This window comes from Cibotium barometz, chromosome 30, assembly GCF_041138505.1.
Source record: "Cibotium barometz isolate CiBa-2024 chromosome 30, ASM4113850v1, whole genome shotgun sequence".
Classification (NCBI taxonomy): Eukaryota; Viridiplantae; Streptophyta; class Polypodiopsida; order Cyatheales; family Cibotiaceae; genus Cibotium; species Cibotium barometz.
The window spans coordinates 24,416,975-24,441,011 of NC_141075.1; the positions used below are offsets into that span (position 1 = coordinate 24,416,975).

Sequence of the window (24,037 nt, forward strand, 5' to 3'; positions counted from 1 at the left end):
TGAACTTAGACTTGGATATGAACTTGGACTTGGATTTGGATTTGGATTCATTTGATTTGGTACTTGTTCGGTGAGAGATACTTGTGGGTCATCCTCGTGGTGTGCTCGGCATTAGAGATCTCGTGCCTAGACATCGACATTGACTTGGATATCCTACATCGGCATATCTGTTTGTTTTTTATTCATTGATTGTATTGATCTTGGCCAGCATGCCCGTGGATTGTTCCTGAATAAAAATTCCTGAAAGGGAGCGGAGCTTGTTCCCCGCTCAGTGTGGTGTATTGTGCAAGATCTCTATTCCCTTCTCTCTCTCCCCTCTCTCTCTATATCTTTATTTATCTCTTGGATACGTGGTTGAGTCTGTCACGGCATGCCCGTTGGGCTTACAATGGTATTAGGGCAGGATTTCTCTTGAAGAAACTTTCTTTGGGTGACAGAGCCATGTCGAGAGCAGAGGGAGACCAAGGGCCTCATGAAGGGACCAACTATGAGGCCGATACAGAACTTCTAGATGGGAACCAAGGCCGTCGATCTATTTCTCATGAGACCACGGCCATGGCATCAGAAAAGTACCATGACTTTTCCGATGTGGTCTAAAGATTCGATCCATCATGGGGTTGAAGGTAGCCGGAGCATTTGTGAGTCCAAAAGGCATCACTAAATACTCATACAATCCAAAAGTGGTACGGAAGACAATCTTGTGAATATCCTGTGGTTGGATCTGAATCTGATGATAGCCACTCTTCAAGTCAATCGGACTAAAGAATGCGGTGCCTTCCAACCGGTCCAATATATCATCTGACATCAACTATTATCTTTCTTTCTATCTTTAGCGGTGCATTTGCCCTATCAACTACTTATTTGCTATAGTAATTCTTTCTATTTGCTACTTCCCTTAGTGTTAGGCTTCATTATGGCTGAGTCTGCCCTGCATCTCCAGAGGTTTGACAGAATCTCGGTACGAAGGGCTTTGTGTGAATATATGCTCTTATGCGTGTGTGTGTGTGTGGGGAGTGCGTGTGTGAGAGCATATCTTGATACAGAGTTCTACACCCACTATTGGGCACTGATAACGTTAGTGGGGATGTTGAAGTATCTAGTCCATACTATGCATAATGGAGTTGATAGTTATATAGTCTTGTGGGTTGACTACCATGAGTATATAACATGCACGTTCCTAAAAGGTGAATTTGGGCATGTTCTTGGATTCATCTAGGTATATATATATATATATCAACCCTCAATATAGGAAACTGATTCTTGAATTCTTGTTCAAGGCTCTGTAACACATGCAGAATGAGCCATCCTTCTTCTGCACTAGAAGCACTAGAGAACAAAAGGGTGAAGAACGAGGCCGTATCAACCCCTTTGATAGCAAGTCCTATACTTGTGTCATCTCGTCTTGTGTACTGCACTCACACGGTAAGGAGGTTGATTTGGGGTTGAACTCCGTGGAATCAAATCTATCACATGATCCTCTGATCGCTCAAGAGGCAACTCTCCTGGAATAACATCCATGAAGCAATCCTTGTATCTCCCTAGAAACTGTAGTCTCTCTCTCCCAAGAGAGTTAAAATCTTTCTTTGAGTCTTTACTCTTATCCTTTACAAAGATCATATATGCAAAGATGGAAGACTTCATTAATTTGGAAATAGATACATGGGATACAATAAGGATGGTATCTCCCTTCTTCTTTGCTCTAATAGTAATATCCTTATTCTTATGCTTAAAAGAAATGGTCCTCTCATGAATCTGGATAGGAGCCCTTTTTTTATGCAACCATGGCATCCCCAAGGTGACATCCGAGTGCTTCAAAGGTGAAATATAGAAATCCTCATAATCCACATAACCCTGCATGTGAATCCTCAACTTACCAATGATAGGCGTTATTGCCACTACATCACCATGAAACACTTGTTCCGCATGCAAGGTCAGTCCCATCTCCTCGGGTTTGATACCCAATTGTTCCAAAAGCTCTATGGAAATGAAATTATCTATGGCTCCCATGTCAAACAACACCAGGGCATTCTTGTCCTGCACTTTGCCCCAAGAGAGGCATTGCTTTCTTGCCTCGGGTTCCAAAATGTTTCCTAATACATCGGGAATCCCACCAACCAGTGGATTAGACTTTTCCTTGGACTTTACTTACTCTCTAGGTCCCTTCGGATGATCCGGACATTGGGCCGGCATGTGCCTCTCTTTGCCACATCTAAAGCATTTTTCTTCCTTGCGGTAGACCACTATTTGCTCATTGGTCAAGTTGTGCTTTCCTTTGTAGGAATTTGGAATACCCCTTGGCTTCATAGGCTGAAACCTATTCTTGGAGTTGTCACGCTTCTCAAGTACCGAAGACTTTTGATCTCCCATACTTGTCTTTTTCTTTGGTTCGTCTACCATGTAGACCTTGGCAGCAACTGAAGCTGAATGCATCAAATCTTGGATGGTATCATTCAGACATACATTCAAAAAATGTCATGCACCGGCCCGATACTTTCTTAACTTAGACTTCTCAGAAATCTCCTTAAAAGGAGTAATCTTGAGATATGCATCCCAAAATTTCTTGTTGTAGTGATGAATTGTCTCACTTGTTTCCATCTGCAATCTTTCCTATGCAAGGTGCACATCATCTTCAAACTTCTTAGGTAAAAATTGATCATAAAACTGCTTCTTGAAGTTCTTCCATTTCTTGGGAGATGTTCCCTCAACCATGAGTGGACCTTGGTTATGGGACTTGGACTTGGACTTGGACTTGGACTTGGGCTCATTGGATTTGGATTTGGATATTAGATTTGGTACTAGTCCGGTGAGAGATACTTGTGGGTTATCCCCGTGGTGTGCTCGGCATCAAAGATCTTGTGCCTCGACGTCGACATCGACTTGGATATCCTACATCGGCATATCTATTTGTTTTGTATTCATTGATTGTATTGATCCTGGCCAGCCTGCTATGGATTGTTCTTGAATAAATTCCTATAAGGGGGCGGGGTCTGTTTCCCGCTCAATGTGGTGTATTGTGCAAGATCCCTATTCCCTCCTCTCTCCCCTCTCTCTCTATATCTCTGTATATCTCTATCTCTTGGACACGTGGTTGAGTCTGTCATGGCACCCCTGCTGGGTTTACAAGTTTCCATGGACAGTTTTGTATCACCCCAGTGAGATAGCTATGTTTATGTTTTCTTTCTGTTTTATTTTCCATTCCATGATGAGATATGCCATGGACATTATTGTATCACTTTGGTCTCATAGGCCCATTGGGTCTTTAGTAGACGCTTAATATATCTTTCCTTTCCTTTCCTTTCTCCACATATGATTGGCGTCGGATGGAGAGACTGCAGATCCTCATGATCTCTAGGATGATTCGCAGCAAACCATCAGTATCACATGAGATCGTCAGAGCAAAGCTTGCAGTGCCCCCCAGAATGGTAGAGGCTCTATTTTAGATCATAGCCTACATCAAACGCATCAGAGCCATGGGTCTAGAGAGACTACCCCGCTTAGCCATGGAGTCCTCACAGAGTATTGCTGCATAGGGCCATCACCCATCATGAAATGCTACAATAGATGAGTGGTTCTCAGCACATGGGCTTGACATGGATAGATTACTGCCCTTCTAGTGTGATGATGACTCCCCATACTTTACACTCTCCTGAGAGGAGATGAATAGAGTTTTGAGATAGGATTTGATGTAGATGCACACCAGGGAGACTTGGTCGGGTCCCCTTCCCACCAGGATGTAGTACAATAGAGATCATTTCCTTAGATTCACAGAGGATGGATTTGTGAGACGACCAAGCTACATGGTTGTACACATGTCTCACGCTATGAGGGTAACTATTGGTTAGATCTGAGTTTCCTCTCACACTCCGGAGATTGAGGCAGGGAGAGCAGCACAGACCCCTAGAGAGGACAGAGTATGCAGATTATGCCACAGAGAGGTAGAGTCAAAGGAGCATTACATATGCAGAGATACCCTGTATATTATGAGATCAGAGGGAGATACCATTGCTTGTTCAGAGAGGGTTTTGGCCCACTTAGCTGGGTGATGGAGTATCTTGATCAGAGATGCCTAGGCCTTCTCCTCCTTGAGCTACACTTACATATAGAGAGAGGCTTCTACAGGTGTAGAGCGAAAGATCCCAGCCCATAGATCACCAGCTTCTTGAGGCCTATTAGCGAGCCACATCCCCCTCTCCCTGTATCATCTACCTCCCGACGAGGGCTCACACTACAAAGAGCCTACGAGATCAGAGCTGCCAGGAGATCGCGACTACCTGGACGCAGACCACCGCTACTCCATCAGGCCCAATCTGGCCAAATCCAGGCATGATACCGCAGAGCTATGGAGGAGAGTCCAGAGGCTACACAAGGGCACAACAGATGTGAGAGTCCTCCTCGCCCCATGCCCCATGTATAATGTACTACACCCCATCATCTCCAATGGGTGGAATTAGTAGTGTACCACTTATCATGATTGTACATCTATAGCATGCTAGACAATGACTGCATAGTGAGCTGCATATGACTAGGATTAGCTTTTCATTTCAGTTTTTCTTTCCATGATACTTAGGACATGGACTTGTTGTATACAGATTTGTCTCATAGGCCGATTTGGCCTTCCGTAGACGCTAATATATCTTCTCTCTCTCTCTCTCTCTCTCTCTCTCTCTCTCAAATGTGAGAGTCCTCGCCCCATGCCCCATGTATGATGTACTACACCCCACCATCTCCACAGGGTGGAATTAGTAGTATACCACCTATCATGATTGTACATCTATAGCATGCTAGACAGTGACTGCATAGTGAGCTGCAGATGACTAGGATTAGCTTTTCATTTCCATGATACTCAGGACATGGACTTTTTGTATAGAGATTTTTCTCATGGGCCAATTTGGTATTCTGTAGACGTTAATATATCTTTTCTTTCTTTTCTTTTTCTCTCTCTCAGGGAGACCTCTCGACCATACTCATTAGCCCCATGCTTGATATTTTGGAGAGTGGTATACCATCTACTCGGAGCTGATGCTACTCTCATGTTTCTATGTTCTTAGTATTTCCATGGACAGTTTTTTATCACCTAAGTGAAATAGCTATGTTTATGTTTTCTTTCTGTTTTATTTTCCATTCCATGATGAGATATGCCATGGACATTATTGTATCACTTTGGTCTCATAGGCCCATTGGGTCTTTAGTAGACGCTTAATATCTCTCTCTCTCTCTCTCTCTCTCTACTGCCGCCCACTAGCCCCTCCGCCTCGCTGCCCTGTTGGCGCTATGCTGGCCCATCTGCCTGTCCGGTAGCCCCTATGCCTCCCTTTTCCCACCCACCCTTCCTCAGGCCCCCAAGGTAGCAACATAACTCTCTCTCTCTCTCTCTCTCTCTCTCTCCTCCCTGCCGCCTGTGGGAAGGGCTGCAGAGTAATCTCGAGGAATGGCCCCGAGTCTCCAAGAGAAACTCGAGGCCCTCGAGACGGCAATGAAGGCACTAATCAAGGAGAACAAGAAGACATTCGATTCCAACCTCAATGAGGTGGAGAACAAACTACACCGGCACATCATGGCCCTCGAAGCACGGGTCACGGACCTTGAACAAGAGAACATAGCACTCAAGGAGGAGGTGAGTGCATTGAAAGTGGAACTGGTAGAATGTGTCTAACTGGCCATGATGGAACACTAGAGGCCAGTGAGTCTCATGTAGCACACAGGAAGAACGCTCCAAAGAATGGCCTGACAAAACTCTGCTGTCTAAACTCCATCCACTAATGCATCAGCTCAGATCGATCACATTAACCTGCTTGCATCAACTCCAATGCACTCCAGTGGAAGAAAGCATAACTAGAAACAATACTCCTCAAAAGTGCTGCACCAAATCTGTATCCACCAGTACTGCTCATGTCTAGACCACCATCCCCTTGTGGAACATACTCCAAGTAATACATTCTTTGATACACCGAAGTAAAAACTTTGGCTTTTGTTGGTATAGTCTCCAATCTCTTCCCTATGAAGACACACTGATTGGCATATCCTCCCGAACGTAAGGTCATGGAAATATGAGCCATGGAAAAGATTACACACACACACGCGCGCGCGCGCACACACACACACACACATATATAGAGACATATCATCTACACACACACACACACACACACACACACACACATACATGCATATGGATATATCTATAGATGTATGTATATTATATGCACACACACACATCTATATATATATATATATATGTGTGTGTGTGTGTGTACATATATATGTACATACATACATGTATACACATATACATATACACACATATATATACATGTGTGTGTGTGTGTGACGTGTGTGTGTGTGTGTGTGAGAGAGAGAGAGAGAGAGAGAGAGAGAGAGAGAGAGGTAAAATTGTAAATATTGCAGGTTATGAGTGCTCTTGAAAAGCTAATCAAAGGAGTTAGGTGGGGGGAGATCGATGTGATGGTGGTTGACATGCCCCCTGGTACTGGTGATGCTCAAATTTCAATATCTCAACGTCTACAGCTTTCAGGTATTTTTCCCTTTATTGGGTTCTTCACAATGTTATACCATTAAGCTTTCCACATTGTCCTCCTTGTCTATCGTGTCTCTTGGCGGCTTCCCCCTCTCTTTCCCTTGCATTCGTCTTGAATCTTTTTCTACCTTGATGGTTGTTCATAAGTCTTGCTTCAAAAAGTCAAGTTGGGTTAAGGAAGTTAGCCAGAATTGGTTAGCAGGCGATATGACTGCATCCTCAAAAATCACACTTGAGAGCTTCTCTCTCATGTCAAAAACAAAAACCTGCTACCATTCAAAGCGTAGGGGAACCGGAATTGGTTACATGCAAAGAATGACTCCATCCTTAAAAATCATGCTTGGGAGACTTAAAAACCTGCTACCCATGAGCATGACATCAACACATTGATTCATACTTTGTGACTATTGATCTCTCTAGAAGCCCTTCAAATGCAAATGCACAAATTTATTTATTTTTGGGGGGTGAACAAGCATGTAGATGGTCATCGTCGTGTATTTGGATGATCTCATTTTTACGAGCTATAGGTAATCAACAAAAGAAAATTTCACAAATGCAGTAGAGATTCTTTATTTTGAAGTGATAGAGATTGGGCTCACGTACTAGCATTTGGGGAAGCATTGAGGAGCTCTGAAAAACACTGAAAAGCTTGGACTTGTGCTTCAAGAACACTTTTGTGGGTAATCATCAATAAATAATGATGAACCTCCATGAGATTGTGTTGGTAATGGTTCGTAAATATCACTATGGATCATGTTAAGCGCTCCTCTTGCTCTATATGCATCATGCTTCAGTCTCTATAATCATCCCCTAATTCAGAATGCAAGAAAACACTATTTTTCCTTGTTTTTGGTCTAGAGAGAGGTAATACAGTTTTGAAATATATTTGGATAAGAATTTTCTCCCAGTCAATAGGAAGAGATCCCCTGAAACAGTATCTTAAAAAGAGTTTTCCAATGTGCATTAGAAATTAATTGAATATATGAATTGGACATCTTGGCCTAGGGGTATATAATTTCAAAAAAATTCTTATTAAGGTCCAAAGAGTGTTCTAAAGGGATTGCAAATAGAAAACATATGGGTGAATGTATGCAAATAGAAACTATATGAGGGTCATCATTTTATTGCCTTTAATAGAGAGAATATGAGGATCATCATTTCATAGACTTTTTCAAACATTAATGATTACATACTAAAATGAAACCTTAAAGATTTCTTCCCCATCATGCATGGTATTCATTGTTATCTTTGGAAGACCAAGCACCATACTTTGTCATGAAGCAAGTTAATAACTCACATTTCATGCCACAATTGACTTTTGTCATCCTTTGAAGCTACCAAAGAATTTTGATTCACAATAGTATCAAGCTTATAAAGCTTTTCATCACTTCTCGCACCACGAGCAACAACCTTGAAGTTGATCGTCATGTTCTTAATTTTCTCTAACGTGTGGTGATCTCCCATAGATCCCTCAAAACCAACAATTTTTTCCTTTTGGACTTCCATATTTGATATTTTTTACCATCCAAATTACTATTATTAGGTAACACTGATGCATCCAATCGTTCACCCATGTTTGTGACTTTCTTGACTAGAGCAAAGGTGAAAACAAAATGATCTTACCAATAATATATTTGAGAATACCCACACTCTCTTGCCTAACATGGCGCCAACATGGGCAGAATACGTGATGATCCACATGTCGATTGATGCGGTTGCTCTTGCAAGGTTTCTTCTTGGCTCCCATCTCCGAGTTCTTGGATTGTTCTTGACTAGCTTGTAATTGAGGGAGAGGACTCTTGTCATCCATGTGGAGAGGAAAGCTCACGCGAGAAAAAAAAAGAGAGAACTCAAATATGCACTTCAACCAAGGTCATTGTGAAAGCTATTGAGAAAATTTTAAAGCACCTTACTTGCATGATATCGCCTTGATTGCCAATGCACCCGAAATTTGATGAGAATAATAATCCCAAATTCACACCACTTTGCTTGATTTTTGACTAGAATTATGTGAGAAAGCATAAGTAGAAAATCTGCATATGCATAGCCCCTTAGAACTTTAAAGGTTAATAAGCTTAGAGAAATAGTAGTTTATTTTAAACCTTAGAGTAACCCTTTTCCTTCTTCCTTTCCTACTAGTTTGTGCAGGAAGGCGATTCGGATCTCTTTACGATGATCTGCGCTTTCTTTTGGTTCACTAGATGGCATCTTTGCTACGGGGGTTGCACGTGGAACATTGGGAGATGAGGCGGGCTGCTTCACAGCCTCTTCTATGCTGTTGGGCTGTCTCACTTCGCTTCAAACATGACAGACTGTAGGCGTGGGCTGCGCTTACAAACGATGGCCTTTTGTTGTCGCCTGTGTGAGAGCAGCTAGTGGCTGCAGTTACGCATGGGCAGTGGCAACCAGACAGCCAAAACAGCCAGTGCCTCCACCCACGTAGGCGCCTATGGTGGTGTTTGTTTCGGCCAAGATACTCTTTACAGCTGTCTCACTTTGCTTCAAACATGGACTGTAGCGTGGGCTGTGCTTACAAACAATGGCCTTTTCTTGTCGCCTGTGTGAGAGCAGCTATGTTGCTGCAGTTACGCATGGGCAGTGGCGACCAGACAGCTAAAACAGCCAGCGCCTCCACCCACGTAGGCGCCTATGGTGGTGTTTGTTTCGGTCAAGATACTCTTTACAGCTGCACCGACTTCAGCAATGATGTGTTGCCTTTCATGGCTGTTGTGTGCGTGGCTCATAGTTGCATTCCATACTGGTACGGAAAGATTCAGTCCGTACAGTACGCACAGTATGGATCCGTACGTCGTACGGAACAGCACAACATGGACTTTTTTTTTGGAAGCTTAAACCTGTTGGTTTCGCATTGCCTAGGGTTCCGTACCCTTTTTAAAAAAAAACAAATCCCTTCGTGTTTTGGACACGGTGCTTCTATCCATGAGAGATCAGTACATGAGTCATGTACTGACCGATGAGCAGCATGTACACATTGATCGAGAGATGATAGGATACTCCAATAACCTTAGAGAATTCCATAGTCGCGGTGTTTCTATGCTGCCAGAGGTGTGTAAGACGCCTCTTGATTGGTGGGAGGCACATGGATACCATCAGCCTCAGCTAAAAGCCCTTGTACTTCAGCTATTATCCCAAGGTAATAATACAAAATACATATTGATTATTGATAAATTATTCGGCTTTGGAGTCACGAGTGTAGGGTGCAGGGCCCAGGCTTTAAGATTTGTTATAACTAAGACTCGAATCTTCGTGGATTTAAGGATTGTTCCTCTGGAGCTTGTGAGAGGAACTAAAGTTCCTACTCTCTTATTCACACGAAGATCCGAAACCGCTTGAGCACAACACAACTAGAGAGGTTGGTGTTTTGCAGAGCCAACCTTCGACTAATTCGGAATCTTCGAAAGATGGATAGACCAAAACAGGTAAAAACATTTACGACATACTGATGCACTTCAAAGTTCATAGTAAGCTTAAAGTGATTAGTCACTAATAACTACTAGTGAATACATGCTCCATAGGTTGATGTTGAGGAGTTCGAGTGCCGCAACCAGTAACATGCCGAGGAGAGCGACATAGTACGTAATGAGAAGGAGGAGATATATAGACAGCTTCACAAAGAGCTCGAGACCATTGATAGACGAGTCACTCGAGCTCGGTCTCGAGCTCTCACTACCAGCTCCCTTACTTCTTTAGTTCAACAGAGTCTTCCTTCCACCTCTAGAGGCACCAGGGTGTATACTCGTGGTGCACATGCCAGAGGGAGAGCCACCAGAGCGATCAGTAGAGGTGGTCCAGAGCACCAGATGCAGACTATACCAGAGAACCTCTACCATTGTTGAGGAGATACCAGGTGATGTGGGGGAGCGGGAGTCACTATATGATTCTGATGGGAATCTCCTCACAGATGGAGACTACTCATCATCCTCATCTTCAGGCTTGGATGATGATGAGTGAGAGCCGGCCATACGGCTATTGGCGTTTGTACTTTGTAGTATATACTAGGATTTCAGCTTCAGTAGGACAGTCCTTCATGTTGTATGCAGTGCAGCTCATTTGACATTTATATAGCATATGCCATACGTGTTTGCATTTCAATTGTTTTTTGTGCATCTTTGTGTACTAGTGTTGCTAAATTATGAATGATTTATAATATGTGTTTTTTTTATATACACATTTTTTTAAAAAAGTGAACGTACTTAAAGTACTCATCCCGATGCGTACTTTGCGTACTCGTACGCATACCGCACCGTACCTAAAGTACTCAACCTGGCGTGGCTGGCCAACTTGAGAGCCTATACATGGCCTTTTTTAAGATCTTTGCATTAAGGTCTCATATGAAAATGTCAAAGGTCTTGTCTTTGGACTAACTACAACTCTTCATATCCTCTATCTGTTATTATGATCACCATCTATGAGCCTTAGTCTACAACCATAAAATAAGTGAACATTATCCTTAAAATATCATTTCGTGTGCAAGTTGATCATGTTTGAAGAGGTTGAGATTGTAAGGTCTACATACCCACCCAAAAACCCTAGCATGGTTGAAGTAACTCACGTCAAGTCCAGCTGATGACGATCGTGATAAAATTTGGCTAGCGACTCTCCTTGCAGCCATAAGTCCCGTTTCGGAACTACCCTTGAGTCTGAGGTCTAGATTGTCATGAGTCAACTAGGCCCCGACATGATGCCTCAGCGTCCCATACCACCAAACTACCTTTTGCGTACAACTACTTGGCCATGAGGTCCACCGTGCCTAGGTAGACGTATACCTCCTTATCTCATAAGTGAGCCCAAGGCACACTTTTTTTCCATGAGTAGGTCCATTTGTAGTAACAACTTCTATGTCTACCCTAGGGTGACATGGTCTCCCAACCGAAGGCGGTACAATTGTTGTCGCAAAGTAGGCCGTTGCCAATCAAGGGCAACAGGGGTTTGAACTCAAGACCTCCCCCTTCCGAGTCACATATCCACACCGGCCAACATACACTTATATACTAGTAACTACGCTATATTAATAAGCCTCTTGCTATTATCCCTAATTAGCTTTAGATTAATAGCCCTTAGCCTTTTATGTGGGTCCTATCAGCCCCTATGCTCGGCTAAGCCCTAACCCTCCTTGCCAGACCTCATCCTTTTATGTGGGTCCTATCAGCCCCTATGCTCGGCTAAGCCGCAACCCTTCTTGCCAGACCTCATCCTTGCTAGCCTTTAGCCTCTTGGGCAGTCCTATCAGCCCTTGTGCTTAGCTAAGCTCTAACCTTTCAGCCATAGGTAATCCTCGGTTAGCATATCCCCTTAACGGTAGGTCCTTAACCCTTGGTTAACACTCGCTGGAGCCCGATTTGAGATGACACAATATCTCCCCCTTCAATAAGATTTATGTCCACATTAATCAAGTAGGAGACAAACAATAGTAAGCTTGACCTTGAATTTCTTGTATTCCACTGGAGCATCCACGTAAGTTCCCTATTCCTTACCTTGGCTAAACTGGAACTGCTCTTGTGGACCTTTGCTATTGGAATCAAAGAATTCTTGTAAGGTAATGTAAGATCCAAACTGAAACTAATGAGTCTCACCAAGACAATTGTTACGTACCTAGTGCTAATCCTTGAGATTGGTGGCCTAATCCGATAGGGTTAGGGGAGCCTTGGGATTAGGAGAAAGCAGGCTAATATGGGCGGCTAATGTTATTATTAATAAATCCATGTGTGCCGGCTATTTATTATAGGAATGAACAACAACCCTAGCATGAAATTACTACACAATTTACTCCTCATGCCAAACTATTTGTGCCATTGCTTGCGAGCAATCACTTGCTGATTGTGTGCTACAAAGTTGTTGGTGCTGCGCTATCACACTTCGTTTCATGTACAATACATAAAGCATATGCTAGTACAGTCATGAGCTAACTAAATCAGCCTAAACAAGCGATGCAAGTAGTACAGTCTTTCTCGCCTCCGGCATAGAATTTTGTGTTGTACCTGCTAATTGTATACGACCAATCGATAGCTCATTCCTAGAGCCATGCTGGTTATACCATGTAGTACATGCTAGCACGCACGAGGAAAGATTACCGACACAAATACAATATAGCAACTTGTGTTGCTCTATAACACGTGCTCAAAAGCTTGATATCCCAATCACAAGAATCCTCTCTGGCAGCAACCCAAATCAGGGACTGGACGAGACCTTGTTCTAATTGGGTTCAACTGCCAGCAGATTTTACCGCTTTTTTCTGTCTTTTAGTTGAAAATCCCTCCCTCCCGCTCTAGTTACTTAAAGGTCCTTGTTCTAATTTCCATGAAGATGCCAAAAGCAATCTATCTCAAGAAGAATTCGTAACTAGCGTATGTCATTTGCTAGCTATCTCTCCTTTTCTTGATTTCTCTTCCACAAGAATCTACCCTCATAGAGAAGCCGTTTCCCTGGAAGTTTTTAGTGGAGATCCCATGACATAGACAAGAAAGCTTGCAATAGAAAAGATTGCTGCGAACCCTCGAGGCACAAAATCTGAAGTTTCCTTCCTTTTACCTAACTTGTGGAAGAGGACTATCAGTTGAAAGAGACTTGTTCACGGAGAGTGGATATTCTCCCAAGTTATTTTCACCCACTAAAATGAAGCGAATCCATGCAGCACACCTCTTTCTTAAGCTCCCTCGTGTCATTGGAATCTCAATACAAGGAGATTTCCCAGGATAGATAGGGTTCCAAAACTACAAGCCCTCTTGGAAGTGAAATCATAGCAACTAGTTCACACTGTTGCTTTTCCAAGGATGCAACCAATTGATTGAAGTTCTCCCAATGAAACTTGTTACCAAGTTAGAACCAAGTCCACCCTTCTCTGCATCATGGATCTTGTGAGATGGTTGTGGAAGTTTAAACTTCCTAAAACTAGCAAGCCGACTAATGTGTGCAGCTATCAATCTGCTCGTGGCATAAAGCGATCAGCTCACGCCTTGGTTGTTGTGTATATAGCAACTATTCACCACTTCTTAGGGAATGAACATTGAAAGTACACATTGCTTTCACCATTGGAAGCACACTTTCCCCAAACCAAGAAGTTCTAATTTCTTGCCTATTTAGAGTCTATGGTCTATAATCCATTAGACATAAGCGGGTTACCAAGGAGCATGCAAGATCTCTCGGCCATGGAGCTGTCAATGGGTGATTCGGCTTCGGCTTGGTGGTATGGGATGCTAGGTTGGGCTCATCGGTAACTGGCATGCTCGCGGAAATCTAACCTTAGGCTCTGGGGTGGTTCGAGGTATTGAACCTAGTTACCGGTGGTAAGTTGCTAGCCGCAATCTATCACGGTCATGCGATGAGTTTGATGTTGGGTCTATGGAAACCTTGCTAGGGTTTCTCAGGTATGTCCTCCATCCTGATCCATAGTGGTTCTATGTTAGATAACCGACCCGTAGGACTATGTGAGGCTATTTATTAAAGAATAGGCTGCGAGGTCTAAAGATATGGAAGCATCAAGAGACGCTACATGGAATAGGTCCCATACCACCAAGACATACCCATGTAAAAACAACTCCTTAGGTTCACAAGTCTAAGGTGGAATGGCCAATTCCTTCCCAAGATTGGGCCTTGATGCAGCCAAACCTCCCTCTTGATGCCATGATCAAACCTCCAGGTCAACTGGGTGCATGGCTAGTCTTCCAATCGGTATGAAAGTTACCACCATGTTCTGGACCATAGTTATCATCAAAGTGTCTTGATCTTTTAAATCTCTGCTTACATATCTATCTGTAAGCTATCCAAACTGTAAGGTCCCTCATGACCTCAGCTTCATGGGACTAGGTTTGCTAATCAGGCAATCCACCCATAAGCTGCCCACAACCTTAGCAAGTCTATAACCTTAGCTCATTGGGAATATGCTTGCCATCTAAGTAGCTACTCAATAGCTGCCTAGATTCTTGCGTAGGTCATACAATGGGTATACTGTGGATACTCAAGTCTAGATACCTTATTCTTGATTCCTTTGGAAAATTAATCTCATACATGCTGTCGCTCATATCTCGAGTTTCAACAAGCCAGTCGAAAACTTATAAGTTAGTCAAAAAGCTTATAAGCAAGTCAAAAACTTATAAGTCAGTCAAAAATTTATAAGTCAGTCAAAAATTTATAAGTCAGTCAAAAACTTGTAAGTCATACCATTACAAAATTTTCTTTCTAACACAATTTGATAGCCCAGATTTTAGAAGGAATCAAAACTAGCATGGAAAAATACTTTTCACAAAAATTGTTGGAAACATGGATCCTCCCACTTCCCGGGAGGTCACCCATCCCACTTGTGTTCCTGCGCAAGCGCGCTTAACTAAGGTGTTCCACAAATTGGTCTAGCCATCCAGACCCCAAAACCTTAAGGTGTTAGGTGACCTCCGGTAATCCAATTTGTAGAAACCTCAACTTGCCAAGATTCAACCACGTGAGGTGGTTCTCTCTAGAAGTGTGGATTGCATCTCCAACACCCCCCCTCAAGCCACACTTTGGTTGAGGTCTTAGCATCCAACATCACAACCTGGGCTCTGATACCATGTTGGAAACATGGATCCTCCCACTTCCCGGGAGGTTACCCATCCCAATTGTGTTCCTGCGCAAGCGCGCTTAACTAAGGTGTTCCACAAATTGGTCTAGCCATCCAGACCCCAAAACCTTAAGGTGTTAGGTGACCTCCAGTAATCCAATTTGTAGAAACCTCAACTTGCCAAGATTCAAACCCAGTCTCACCACGTGAGGTGGTTCTCTCTAGAAGTGTGGATTGCATCTCCAACAAAAATGAATTATTAGATCCAAACATAAATTCGGCAATTGCGTAAAGCCTCATAAGTTTATTAAATTGAGGATATTTACAAAAAAGAAAACCTAAACTAGGTCTCAATGAGAGTTTGGATTTAGTCTTATCAAGCCATTCTTGGAATTTTACAAAAACACCAGGATTCTCATCCGAATCACTTACTATGTTCTTGTTTTTGGGCTCATCCATGTCCAACCTTGAAAAGCCCTGGATGACGCTTTCCTGATCAACCTCTTACTAGAAGGTGGGTGGAGAATAGGCCCAAGCTACCCAGGTTGCTTAAAATAGCTCCAAGTCATTGCTTGATACTGACTCCATGAGTTTCAATGTGCCAACTATTAGTAAAAAGATAGCCGACAATCTTTCATACCAAGGATTCCCTGTGGTTAGCTTCAAATAACAGAAAAGCAGAGGGGAAATTGGAGAAAAGGCTATGTAAAGACTCCGAGGGCAGATCAGCTAGCACCTTTGATTTCATGAGGTGGAAAACACCTCTTTATGATCGAGCAAAAGCTGCCAGGTTTACAGCTTTCGAAAAGCTTGCAACTCACTTGTGTGCTTTGTAAGAAAAGAAACTTTCAGTTACTTCTCTAAACTCACTGTCTTCCCAAATTGAGCATTCAAGGCTTTTCAAAAAGGAAGCAACAATGCATGGGTTTCTAAACTAGTTCATTAGTAGGTTTCTAAAGTAGTTTATAACCCAAGAGTTAGGTTTCTAAACTAGTTTACCTCCTCTTGTGGGCAAGGAGCAAGTTCAGATTTCTGAACTTGCTTCTTGCCCACTTTTGGCAAACCCCCACTTTTGGGCATCAAAAAACAGCCCGAAATATAGCTTTTCCATATCTCAAAAATAGACATTTCCTCCACACCTTTCCTTCTGGAGCGTAAACACAGCTGTGACCAGCTGCCCCTTGAGCACTCAGATGAAACCATTCCACACAGTTTTGGGCCCTATTACCACCTGTGTGTAGTTTAATGATCTGCTCTACCTGTGTTGGGCCTGGTTTATAGCGTTCACAGCCCTCCCTTTGCCATTTGCCAAGCAGGCTGGTCGCCCCTCTTGTGGCCACCTTCTACATAATCCACATGCATCCCAAGCATCACCCATGCACAATTAACCATACCCACCTGCTGCAGCTGTACGGCCACATGCAGTACGTGTCCGTACAGTGTGGACCGCACAGGTCTGCCCATAAGGTACAGCCAGCTTAATGGTAACTCTCATGGCTTGGACTCCATGCCCAATGCGTTGTGTGATGCTGTCCAGCCCCTGTATACCCACCCTGCACATACAGTCCTCCATGTACATAGCCCTTCGTGAGGACCTCTATGACGCGTGTACAGCGCCTCAGGTCACACTTACACTCCATACAATCTGCTTACAGAACAGTACGTCCTTAGGATAGCATGCTAGGGTCTCAGAGCCATGTCTTGGATTCAAAAGCAGCCATAGATTCTAGCAACTCATAAAAAAAAGCAATTGGCCATGAGCAACGCCTGCTTTTTCACAAAAGCTACATAGATTCAGTAGCACCATCTTCCCTCTCTCAAGCCGAGCTTTTCCCCTTCCATCCCAGGTGCGTTACCGCACCCCACCAGGATATGCAGGATTGGACATTCTTGATTGTATGATTCTTCCAGTGGCATCTCTACTTCTAGCCGGGACATTTTTCTTAGTGCTTCTACACAGCACTTGATTTGGTACATTGACAGTGGTGCCACCAGGCACATAACATCCAAGAGAGATGTATTCAATTACTTTGAACCCATTGCGGGTGGTCGAAGTGTGTCTTGTGCAGATCATTCCCCTTACCAAATCAAGGGCATAGGTTGTGTGCCCTTATTGTGCCTAATGGTAAGGAAAGTCGCATGAAAGGTGTTCTTTATGTTCCAGGCATCAAGAACTTGATTTCTGTGCCTACAATGGCAAAGCAGGGTTTGGTAGTTAAATTCCGAGATGAGAAATTCTTGGTCAAAGATTGTGCTAATGCATATGAGACTGTAGCAATTGGAACACCACATAATGGCTTATATATGTTGGACACATATGAGAAGCAGTCTACTCATGCATGTGCTGCAACTATGCGCACTACAACCATTCACTTGGCTGAATTATGGCGTGCCAGATTTCGGCATGTGAACTTCGGCAGTTTAATGCTTGTACAAAAGCATAATCGGCTTCAAAGTATGCTTCCCTTGGAGACACCGGTTGGTCATGTATGTGAGGGTTGCGTATTGGGCAAAATGTCTATTTACTATATTGGGTGCATGGTGTAAAAATCACTTTGAAAGGTATGGCATGTGGCATTCTTATCTTATTTTCTAGTGGTTACTATTTCTTATGTTGAGGAAGTGCCAAGAATAGAGTGAAAATTTGTTGTGCTTGATGGTTGAGTTGTGACTGCAGGGGCTGTGATAGTCTCGACTCCACAAGATATTGCTTTGATAGATGCCCGGCGAGGTGCAAACATGTTTGAGAAAGTTCGCGTGCCAGTGAGTCTCTTTTCTATGACTTCAAAACCTTCCATTTATCCTCAATTTGATGTCATACCTTTTTTATTTTGAATTATTAAAGGTTTTTGATGTAATAATGTTAAGAATCTTAGGTGCTTTACACATCTCTTCCCCCCTGCTTTGGGCTAGAGAATCGGATTATGGCAGAGACGTTGGCAGTAGTGACCATCTATCTTCAGGCTTGCCCACCTGTGAGGGGCTGATGTGTAAACCCCTTAGTACTTGACATATAATTATAGTGAAGCCCATATATGTGCTCAAGCTAACATGGCCGTGGCCTTTTTTGGAAGATAATTGGCTTGATCGAGAACATGAGCTACTTCAAATGCCCTCAATGCGGAGCTCAATCAAATATCTTTGGATGTGGAGGAGTTGCTTTGACTGCAAAAGAGATGAATTTCGAGTTGCTTGGGGAGGTATTTTCTAGGCTAATTTTTTTTGTTAAAGAAGATAAAGTTGTAGCCGGTTTAATGCATCTCCTCCTTGTCATGGGTGGAAGGCACAATCAAGCTTCATATGAACGCACAAACAGAAGCTCAAGGTCATGTCAGGCGACGAATATCCTTAAAGCAATGGGAAAAGAAAAGAACTTGCTCCAAATTGGTCCTCGCTAATTTTGTGTACACTTGGTGTCCATCCTTGTGGGTGAAGAGGAAGAGAACGTGGAAGTACCAGTGTCTTGTGAGGTTTGGTGGGCAGACTGGAGGACTACACAAATGTGTAGGCTGTGCAAACACATTTTGCTGGGCCAGAAACTGGATGGTGAACGAACTGGGCACAAGGTAGCCTCTTCATTGGCCACTTGTATTGGAGTAGCAAGAGGCAGAGATGTAGGTAGGCTTGAGGCTGGCATGTGTCCAAGGAAATCAAAGAGTGGTGTGTGCTAGGCGATTCATCCTTGAGGGGGTGGATGTGTCATGGAGAGTATAAGTGGCACACATTCGTCTTGTGGTTGGGGCCCTGGGGATGGGGTATAGTTCTTTTTTTTTGCGGGGGGGGGGGGGGGGGGGGGGGGATGGGGGTTGTTGCCACAATGGTAACGGCCACTTCATGAAGTTGGGATTTTTCTTCCTGTTTGAAGGGCTTCAGATGCACTTCTTAAAGCTGGGATTCTTGTTGCAGGTACCTTTAAACATTCAGATCAGGGAGACATCTGACCTTGGAAAGCCCATCGTTGTATCATGTCCGGATAGTGAAGCAGCCAGCATATATGAAAATATGGCCAGCACGGTACTAAGAAAGCTACAAGAACAAGGAAATACGACCAGTCAGTCTCCATCCATTGTAGTATCACATTAGATGTCAAAAACCAGGAGATGGCATCTGTTTGGGCTTAGGATAAAGGCTGCGAGACAGTTATCTAGAGATCAGTTTGATGGGTTTGTAAGAGGTTTCAAGCAGGCGGCGATGATATGTTGCTTGATGCCAGGCAGGGAGGAGGCTTTTAATGTAGTCATAGACATGGACAAGTAAAACATCCATTATTAGCCCTGCTTAAGCAGAGCTTAACAAATCAGTTGTCTTGCACTTCGGCATACTTTTCATGTTCACAATATGTCTTGAGAGAAGATGTGTAACAAACCAATAAGGAAAGGTTGTGTAGGGAGGAGCCTGGTGCTCCTACTCAATAAAAGAAAATAAAAGCTGAGCGAATACTAGATCAAATATCACACTTCTAGAACTAGGAGTGGCCTTGTTCTCAAGAAGTAAGAGGAAATGTACGAGACATTCAATGAGACTTCTTGTGCCTTCACTTCCTAAAAATGAGAGAGAGAGAGAGAGAGAGAGAAAGAGAGAGAGCATAGTGTTACAACCCCACTCCTAGATGCAAAAATATGAGTGATTAGTACAAACCCCTTGAGAGGGGTGCAAGCCACCTCACCTCCCAACCATAGGTTCTAGGTTCTATGCTTTGAACCACCCTCGAGCCAAAGACTAAGGTCTGACTCCCACAGATCCATGCCAGTCCTTCGGCATGCCGATCTCTCTCTCTCTCTCTCTCTCTCTCACACACACACACCCACACACACACACCCACACACACACACACCTCTTTAGCAATCCAAGCATGTTGGCCTTTTTATAGGAGAGGACCCCGTTACATATTTTAAAGCATATGCTGCCACCACATATGCCTTGTGCCAAATATGATGCCACCACATATGCCTTCTAAGAGGCTATTCCCACACAAAAGACATACATACTAGCGGTTGGTAACACACATAGGAATCACTTTATTTAAAGTCTACATATAGTGCTAGTTTACACAACCACCTAGTACTTGTTTATTTCCACATTAATTACTAATAATACTTAACATTCTCTCGCATAGTGATAATGTGGCTAGAAAGCCTAGTCATCCTAGACTAGGTTTACTTTTTCTTATGGCTATTGCTTCTTGAGTGAAACAAGATAGCTACTTGGTAATGTCCATTGACAATGGAATTAGATAGTTCTACAAGTGGAATGAATTGGAAATTTTTGACACGTCTTGTGATTGAGTCACAAATCTGGCTTTATCCACAAAAATGACTCAAGGCTGATTTATGAATTAAAAAAGAACGAAAAGGTAAATTAACTCAAAATATTTCATGAACTAATTGAGAATGCTTGGTTAGAATGCATCTCTACTTATGGTAGAAGTTTTGGAAAAAAATTGTGTACCTAGTAAGTTTATAATTTTTAAATTTAAAAAAAAAGTTTAACAACATTGTAATAGCCTTATCTCGAATGTGATGTATATAAAAAATTATCTTTAGTGATAGAAGGTACAAGCCCTAATGGCCTAAATAAATTAAAAAATATTTTTTTTAATTGCATTTACATGTCATCAGAGGTAGAAGAAGTGGAGTTTGCAGTCTTCATCAGCTTTTAGCTTTGCAAGCCTCTTTCGACACTCTTAGATGTAGTGCCTTGGCTTGTGGCAGTAATGACACTTCCCTCCTCCTTGGTGTCACCTTATGATGAGTCCACTTTGCCTTTGTCCCTAGAGAAGTAGGCTTTGTCTTGTCTGCTTACATCACCCCTGGATTTGATCTTCCTTGTTTGCTCCTCATGGAGAAGTAATCCAACCAACTTCTCAAAGGATAAAGGATTGCCTCCTCTCATAGAGAGATTCTGAGAAGTATGGAAACTCTGGTAGGACTTGGGTAAGGAGTTAAGAATGGTGGTGACCGACTTTCTAATATCAAGTGTCTCATCTATATTCAACAACTGTTCTTTTAGGTCTTTTACCTTGGTAAGATGATCTGGGATGGAATCATCCTCGTTCATGGTCAAGTTGTTCAGCTCCCGCATCAGGTACATGACTCGAGATTCATTATGGGACTAGAACATGGTCTCAAGGACCACCGAGGTAGCCCTTGCAGAACTACACGGTCGGATGTGAGGTACTTGGAGCCGACTGAGGTGGCACGCAGTGGGTGTGCAGACACTAGCTGAGTGTTGCGCAAGACTAGACAGAGGCGCAACAGAGCTGTCTTGCTAGCTGAGGTGGTGCGCATTGCAGTCGTCGCTCGTCTGTTTGGTAGTTGAGGGTTGGCCACCACCAGTTAGCTGCACACTAGAGCCGGGCAAAGGCAGCAAAAGCTCTAATACTAAATGTTGGCAAGATGCCTAGAGTGCAAACACACAACTAGTGGGGGAAGAGAGAGAGTGATAATGTCCAACAAGATAATCAACACAAGGGCAAAGGGATTGAGGGAGTACAAGATTAGTGGAAAGCATAAATTCATTATAGACATAGGTCCTTTTCATAGGAGAGAATAGAACCCCTTTACATATTCTAAAGCATATGCTACCACCACATATGCCTTATGCCAAATATGATGCCACCACATATGCCTTCTAAGAGGTTGTTCCCACATAGAAGACTTACACACACTAGCGGTTCTTCACACACATTGGAACCGCTTTATTTAAGCCTACATACAGTGTTAGTTTACACAACCACCTAGCACTTGTTTATTCCCACATCAATCACTAATAATATTTAACAGGTCTATGCTCTGCCACACAATAGCCGAAGTCTTGGTACTCTGACCAATAGTGAGGTTACAACAATGGTTCACATATTAGTGCCCATTGCTACTATAAATAAATAAACTATTGTAAATAGCCAATACACATGGATTTATCGATAATAACCTTAGCCACCTATGTTAGCTTGCTTTCTCCTACACTGAATCATGTGCATGCAAGAAATAGATCTAGTTTCTCATGGTGTTGAAGTACCTCTCTAATGGAGGTGGTAAAGGCAATGGCCTTCCCCTTTTGCAAGGGGTATTACAGGAAAAGCTATACTCTCAAGTTGATGTAGAAAAGATGCACACACTTGATTAGCTTTGAGGTATCCCCTCTCTCTTCACCACCAAAGACATCAACAGTCATAAAAAAATGTCAAATCCTAGAGTGAGACTTACAAGGTTGTAGAGCGGAAATGCTTTAAGTGGAAAGGAAAGATTGACTAATCAAAGGGTATAAGATACATTCCATTTAGACAACACAGAATACTAGTGGAATGGACCTCAATTTGGATTGTACCTCTCCGCAAAGGTGGGGGACAACAATCAATTGGACAACTATTGCACATCATGGAGAGCTATACTGCGAAGTTCTTTGGGACTTTCATATGATGCAAATTGCAGCACACTAATAAGAACATGAAGCCTGACATAGGGCAAGCAGGCTTTGGATGCATGCATAGCACCATTGACCATTTGAAAACCCTTAAGAGTGTTCATGGAAAAGAGTAGACCCAAGGCAAAGGCTTGTATCATTGCTTTGTAGACTTCAAGAAAGAATTTGACATAGTTCCAAGCAAACCTCCACCGAAGCATGGATGACTAGTTCCACATGAACTCATGTTTGAACAAATCAAAGGTCATGTGCACGTAGGAGGTGGTATTTTGGAATCACTAGTGACACTAGGAGGAAACAAAGATTCTTCGACCTACTCTTTATGGGCTTTGAATTAATAGATTCGAAGCCATGGTTCTTGTCTTTACTAATAGACAAACATACCTGAGCCATATATTGGACTGAGTGTCAAACTACTTGTTTTTGCATGATGCTGTCGTGCTCATGACACTCTCAATGGAAGATGCCCAAACTAATGATCTTGTCCTTTTGTATACGATCAATCAGTGCGCCTAATGAGTAGGTGGTCAATGGAAAGACCAAAACCATGCTAGTGAAAACCCTATAAGGGTCCCTCCCTATTGTGCTAAGGTTGTACTCTCTGAGAATCAACCACTAGTAGTGGTGGACACTTTTAAAATTATTGGACAAACTAATGTACTTGGGATTTATGGATGTAGAGCATAAGCCTTAGCTCATTTGTCAAAGGTTAAAATCTCGTAGTAGTTGTTGTAAATTGTGCTAGTAAAGGTGAAAGAATCCATGAGGTGTACTAGGAGCCAAGAGCATTAAAGGCAACCTCCTTTGTTGACTTTGCAAGCTAGAATCTAGGGTATGTGGAGGCTATAATCATGGAGAGATTCTAGGGAGAGAATCATGGAGAGATTTATGGACAACATCATTGGCTTTGTTAAGCTACTAAGCAACATTAGCGTTTGCTAATCCATCTTGTACTTAGCCTATTAAGAGACACACATCTAATGGAAATATATCTCTCTCATCTTGGTGTCATTATGCTCATCATTATCTTAATCATATTATGATTAGGCTCACTAGCTAGATTACCATGTTCATTTTGTCTAAACCATGAGATTTCTCATCATCTATGAGCCACCATGATGCCAACAATTCGTATCTGGGCCACCATTAAACACTAACTCTTATGCTTAATCCTAATTAGTATTTTATCTTATAGCTCGTTGCTCTTATTGAAATATCCCTGCCCCCTCCGTGCAATGGAATCGAGGGTGCTAGCAGCGGAAGTAGCACTCCTTGCGCGGTGCAGGGTCCTTCACTCGGGGCCTCGCCCACGGATATCCGGACAAGAGACTAATCCCTCGGTTCTTCCAAAATCGAACCCGGAAAAAACTTCCCTCGCCCGGAAAGCACGAGCGATTCCTCCAGGATATTTTTGGCTCTAACACAGAGTCAAGGTCATTACTGACCAAAGTGATCCGTCCGAACCTGTAAGTCGCTTGGTCACATCAAGGAAGAAACTTGCACTTGGATCATAGAGATCAACGCTTTTT

General features: G+C 42.9%; 1 protein-coding gene across 8 annotated transcripts in view; it reads left to right on the forward strand.

The window, feature by feature from the left end:
- Nucleotides 1-19,407, forward strand: part of INDH (INDH1(iron-sulfur protein required for NADH dehydrogenase)) — a 46,457-nt gene extending 27,050 nt beyond the window's left edge. For 2 of the 8 annotated variants that reach the window (XM_086824028.1, XM_086824030.1), the window contains 5 exons: nt 6,406-6,532; nt 17,752-17,849; nt 17,963-18,061; nt 18,161-18,286; nt 18,993-19,407. In XM_086824028.1, the coding sequence (XP_086680154.1) occupies nt 6,406-6,532; nt 17,752-17,849; nt 17,963-18,061; nt 18,161-18,286; nt 18,993-19,169 (627 nt within the window). In that variant the 3' untranslated portion in view covers nt 19,170-19,407. Of the gene's footprint in view, nt 1-6,405; nt 6,533-17,751; nt 17,850-17,962; nt 18,062-18,160; nt 18,287-18,369; nt 18,653-18,992 lie in introns of all 8 variants that reach the window. The other 6 variants (XR_015269793.1, XR_015269794.1, XM_086824029.1 and 3 more) reach the window with 6 other exon arrangements.
- Nucleotides 19,408-24,037: the final 4,630 nt, after the last annotated feature.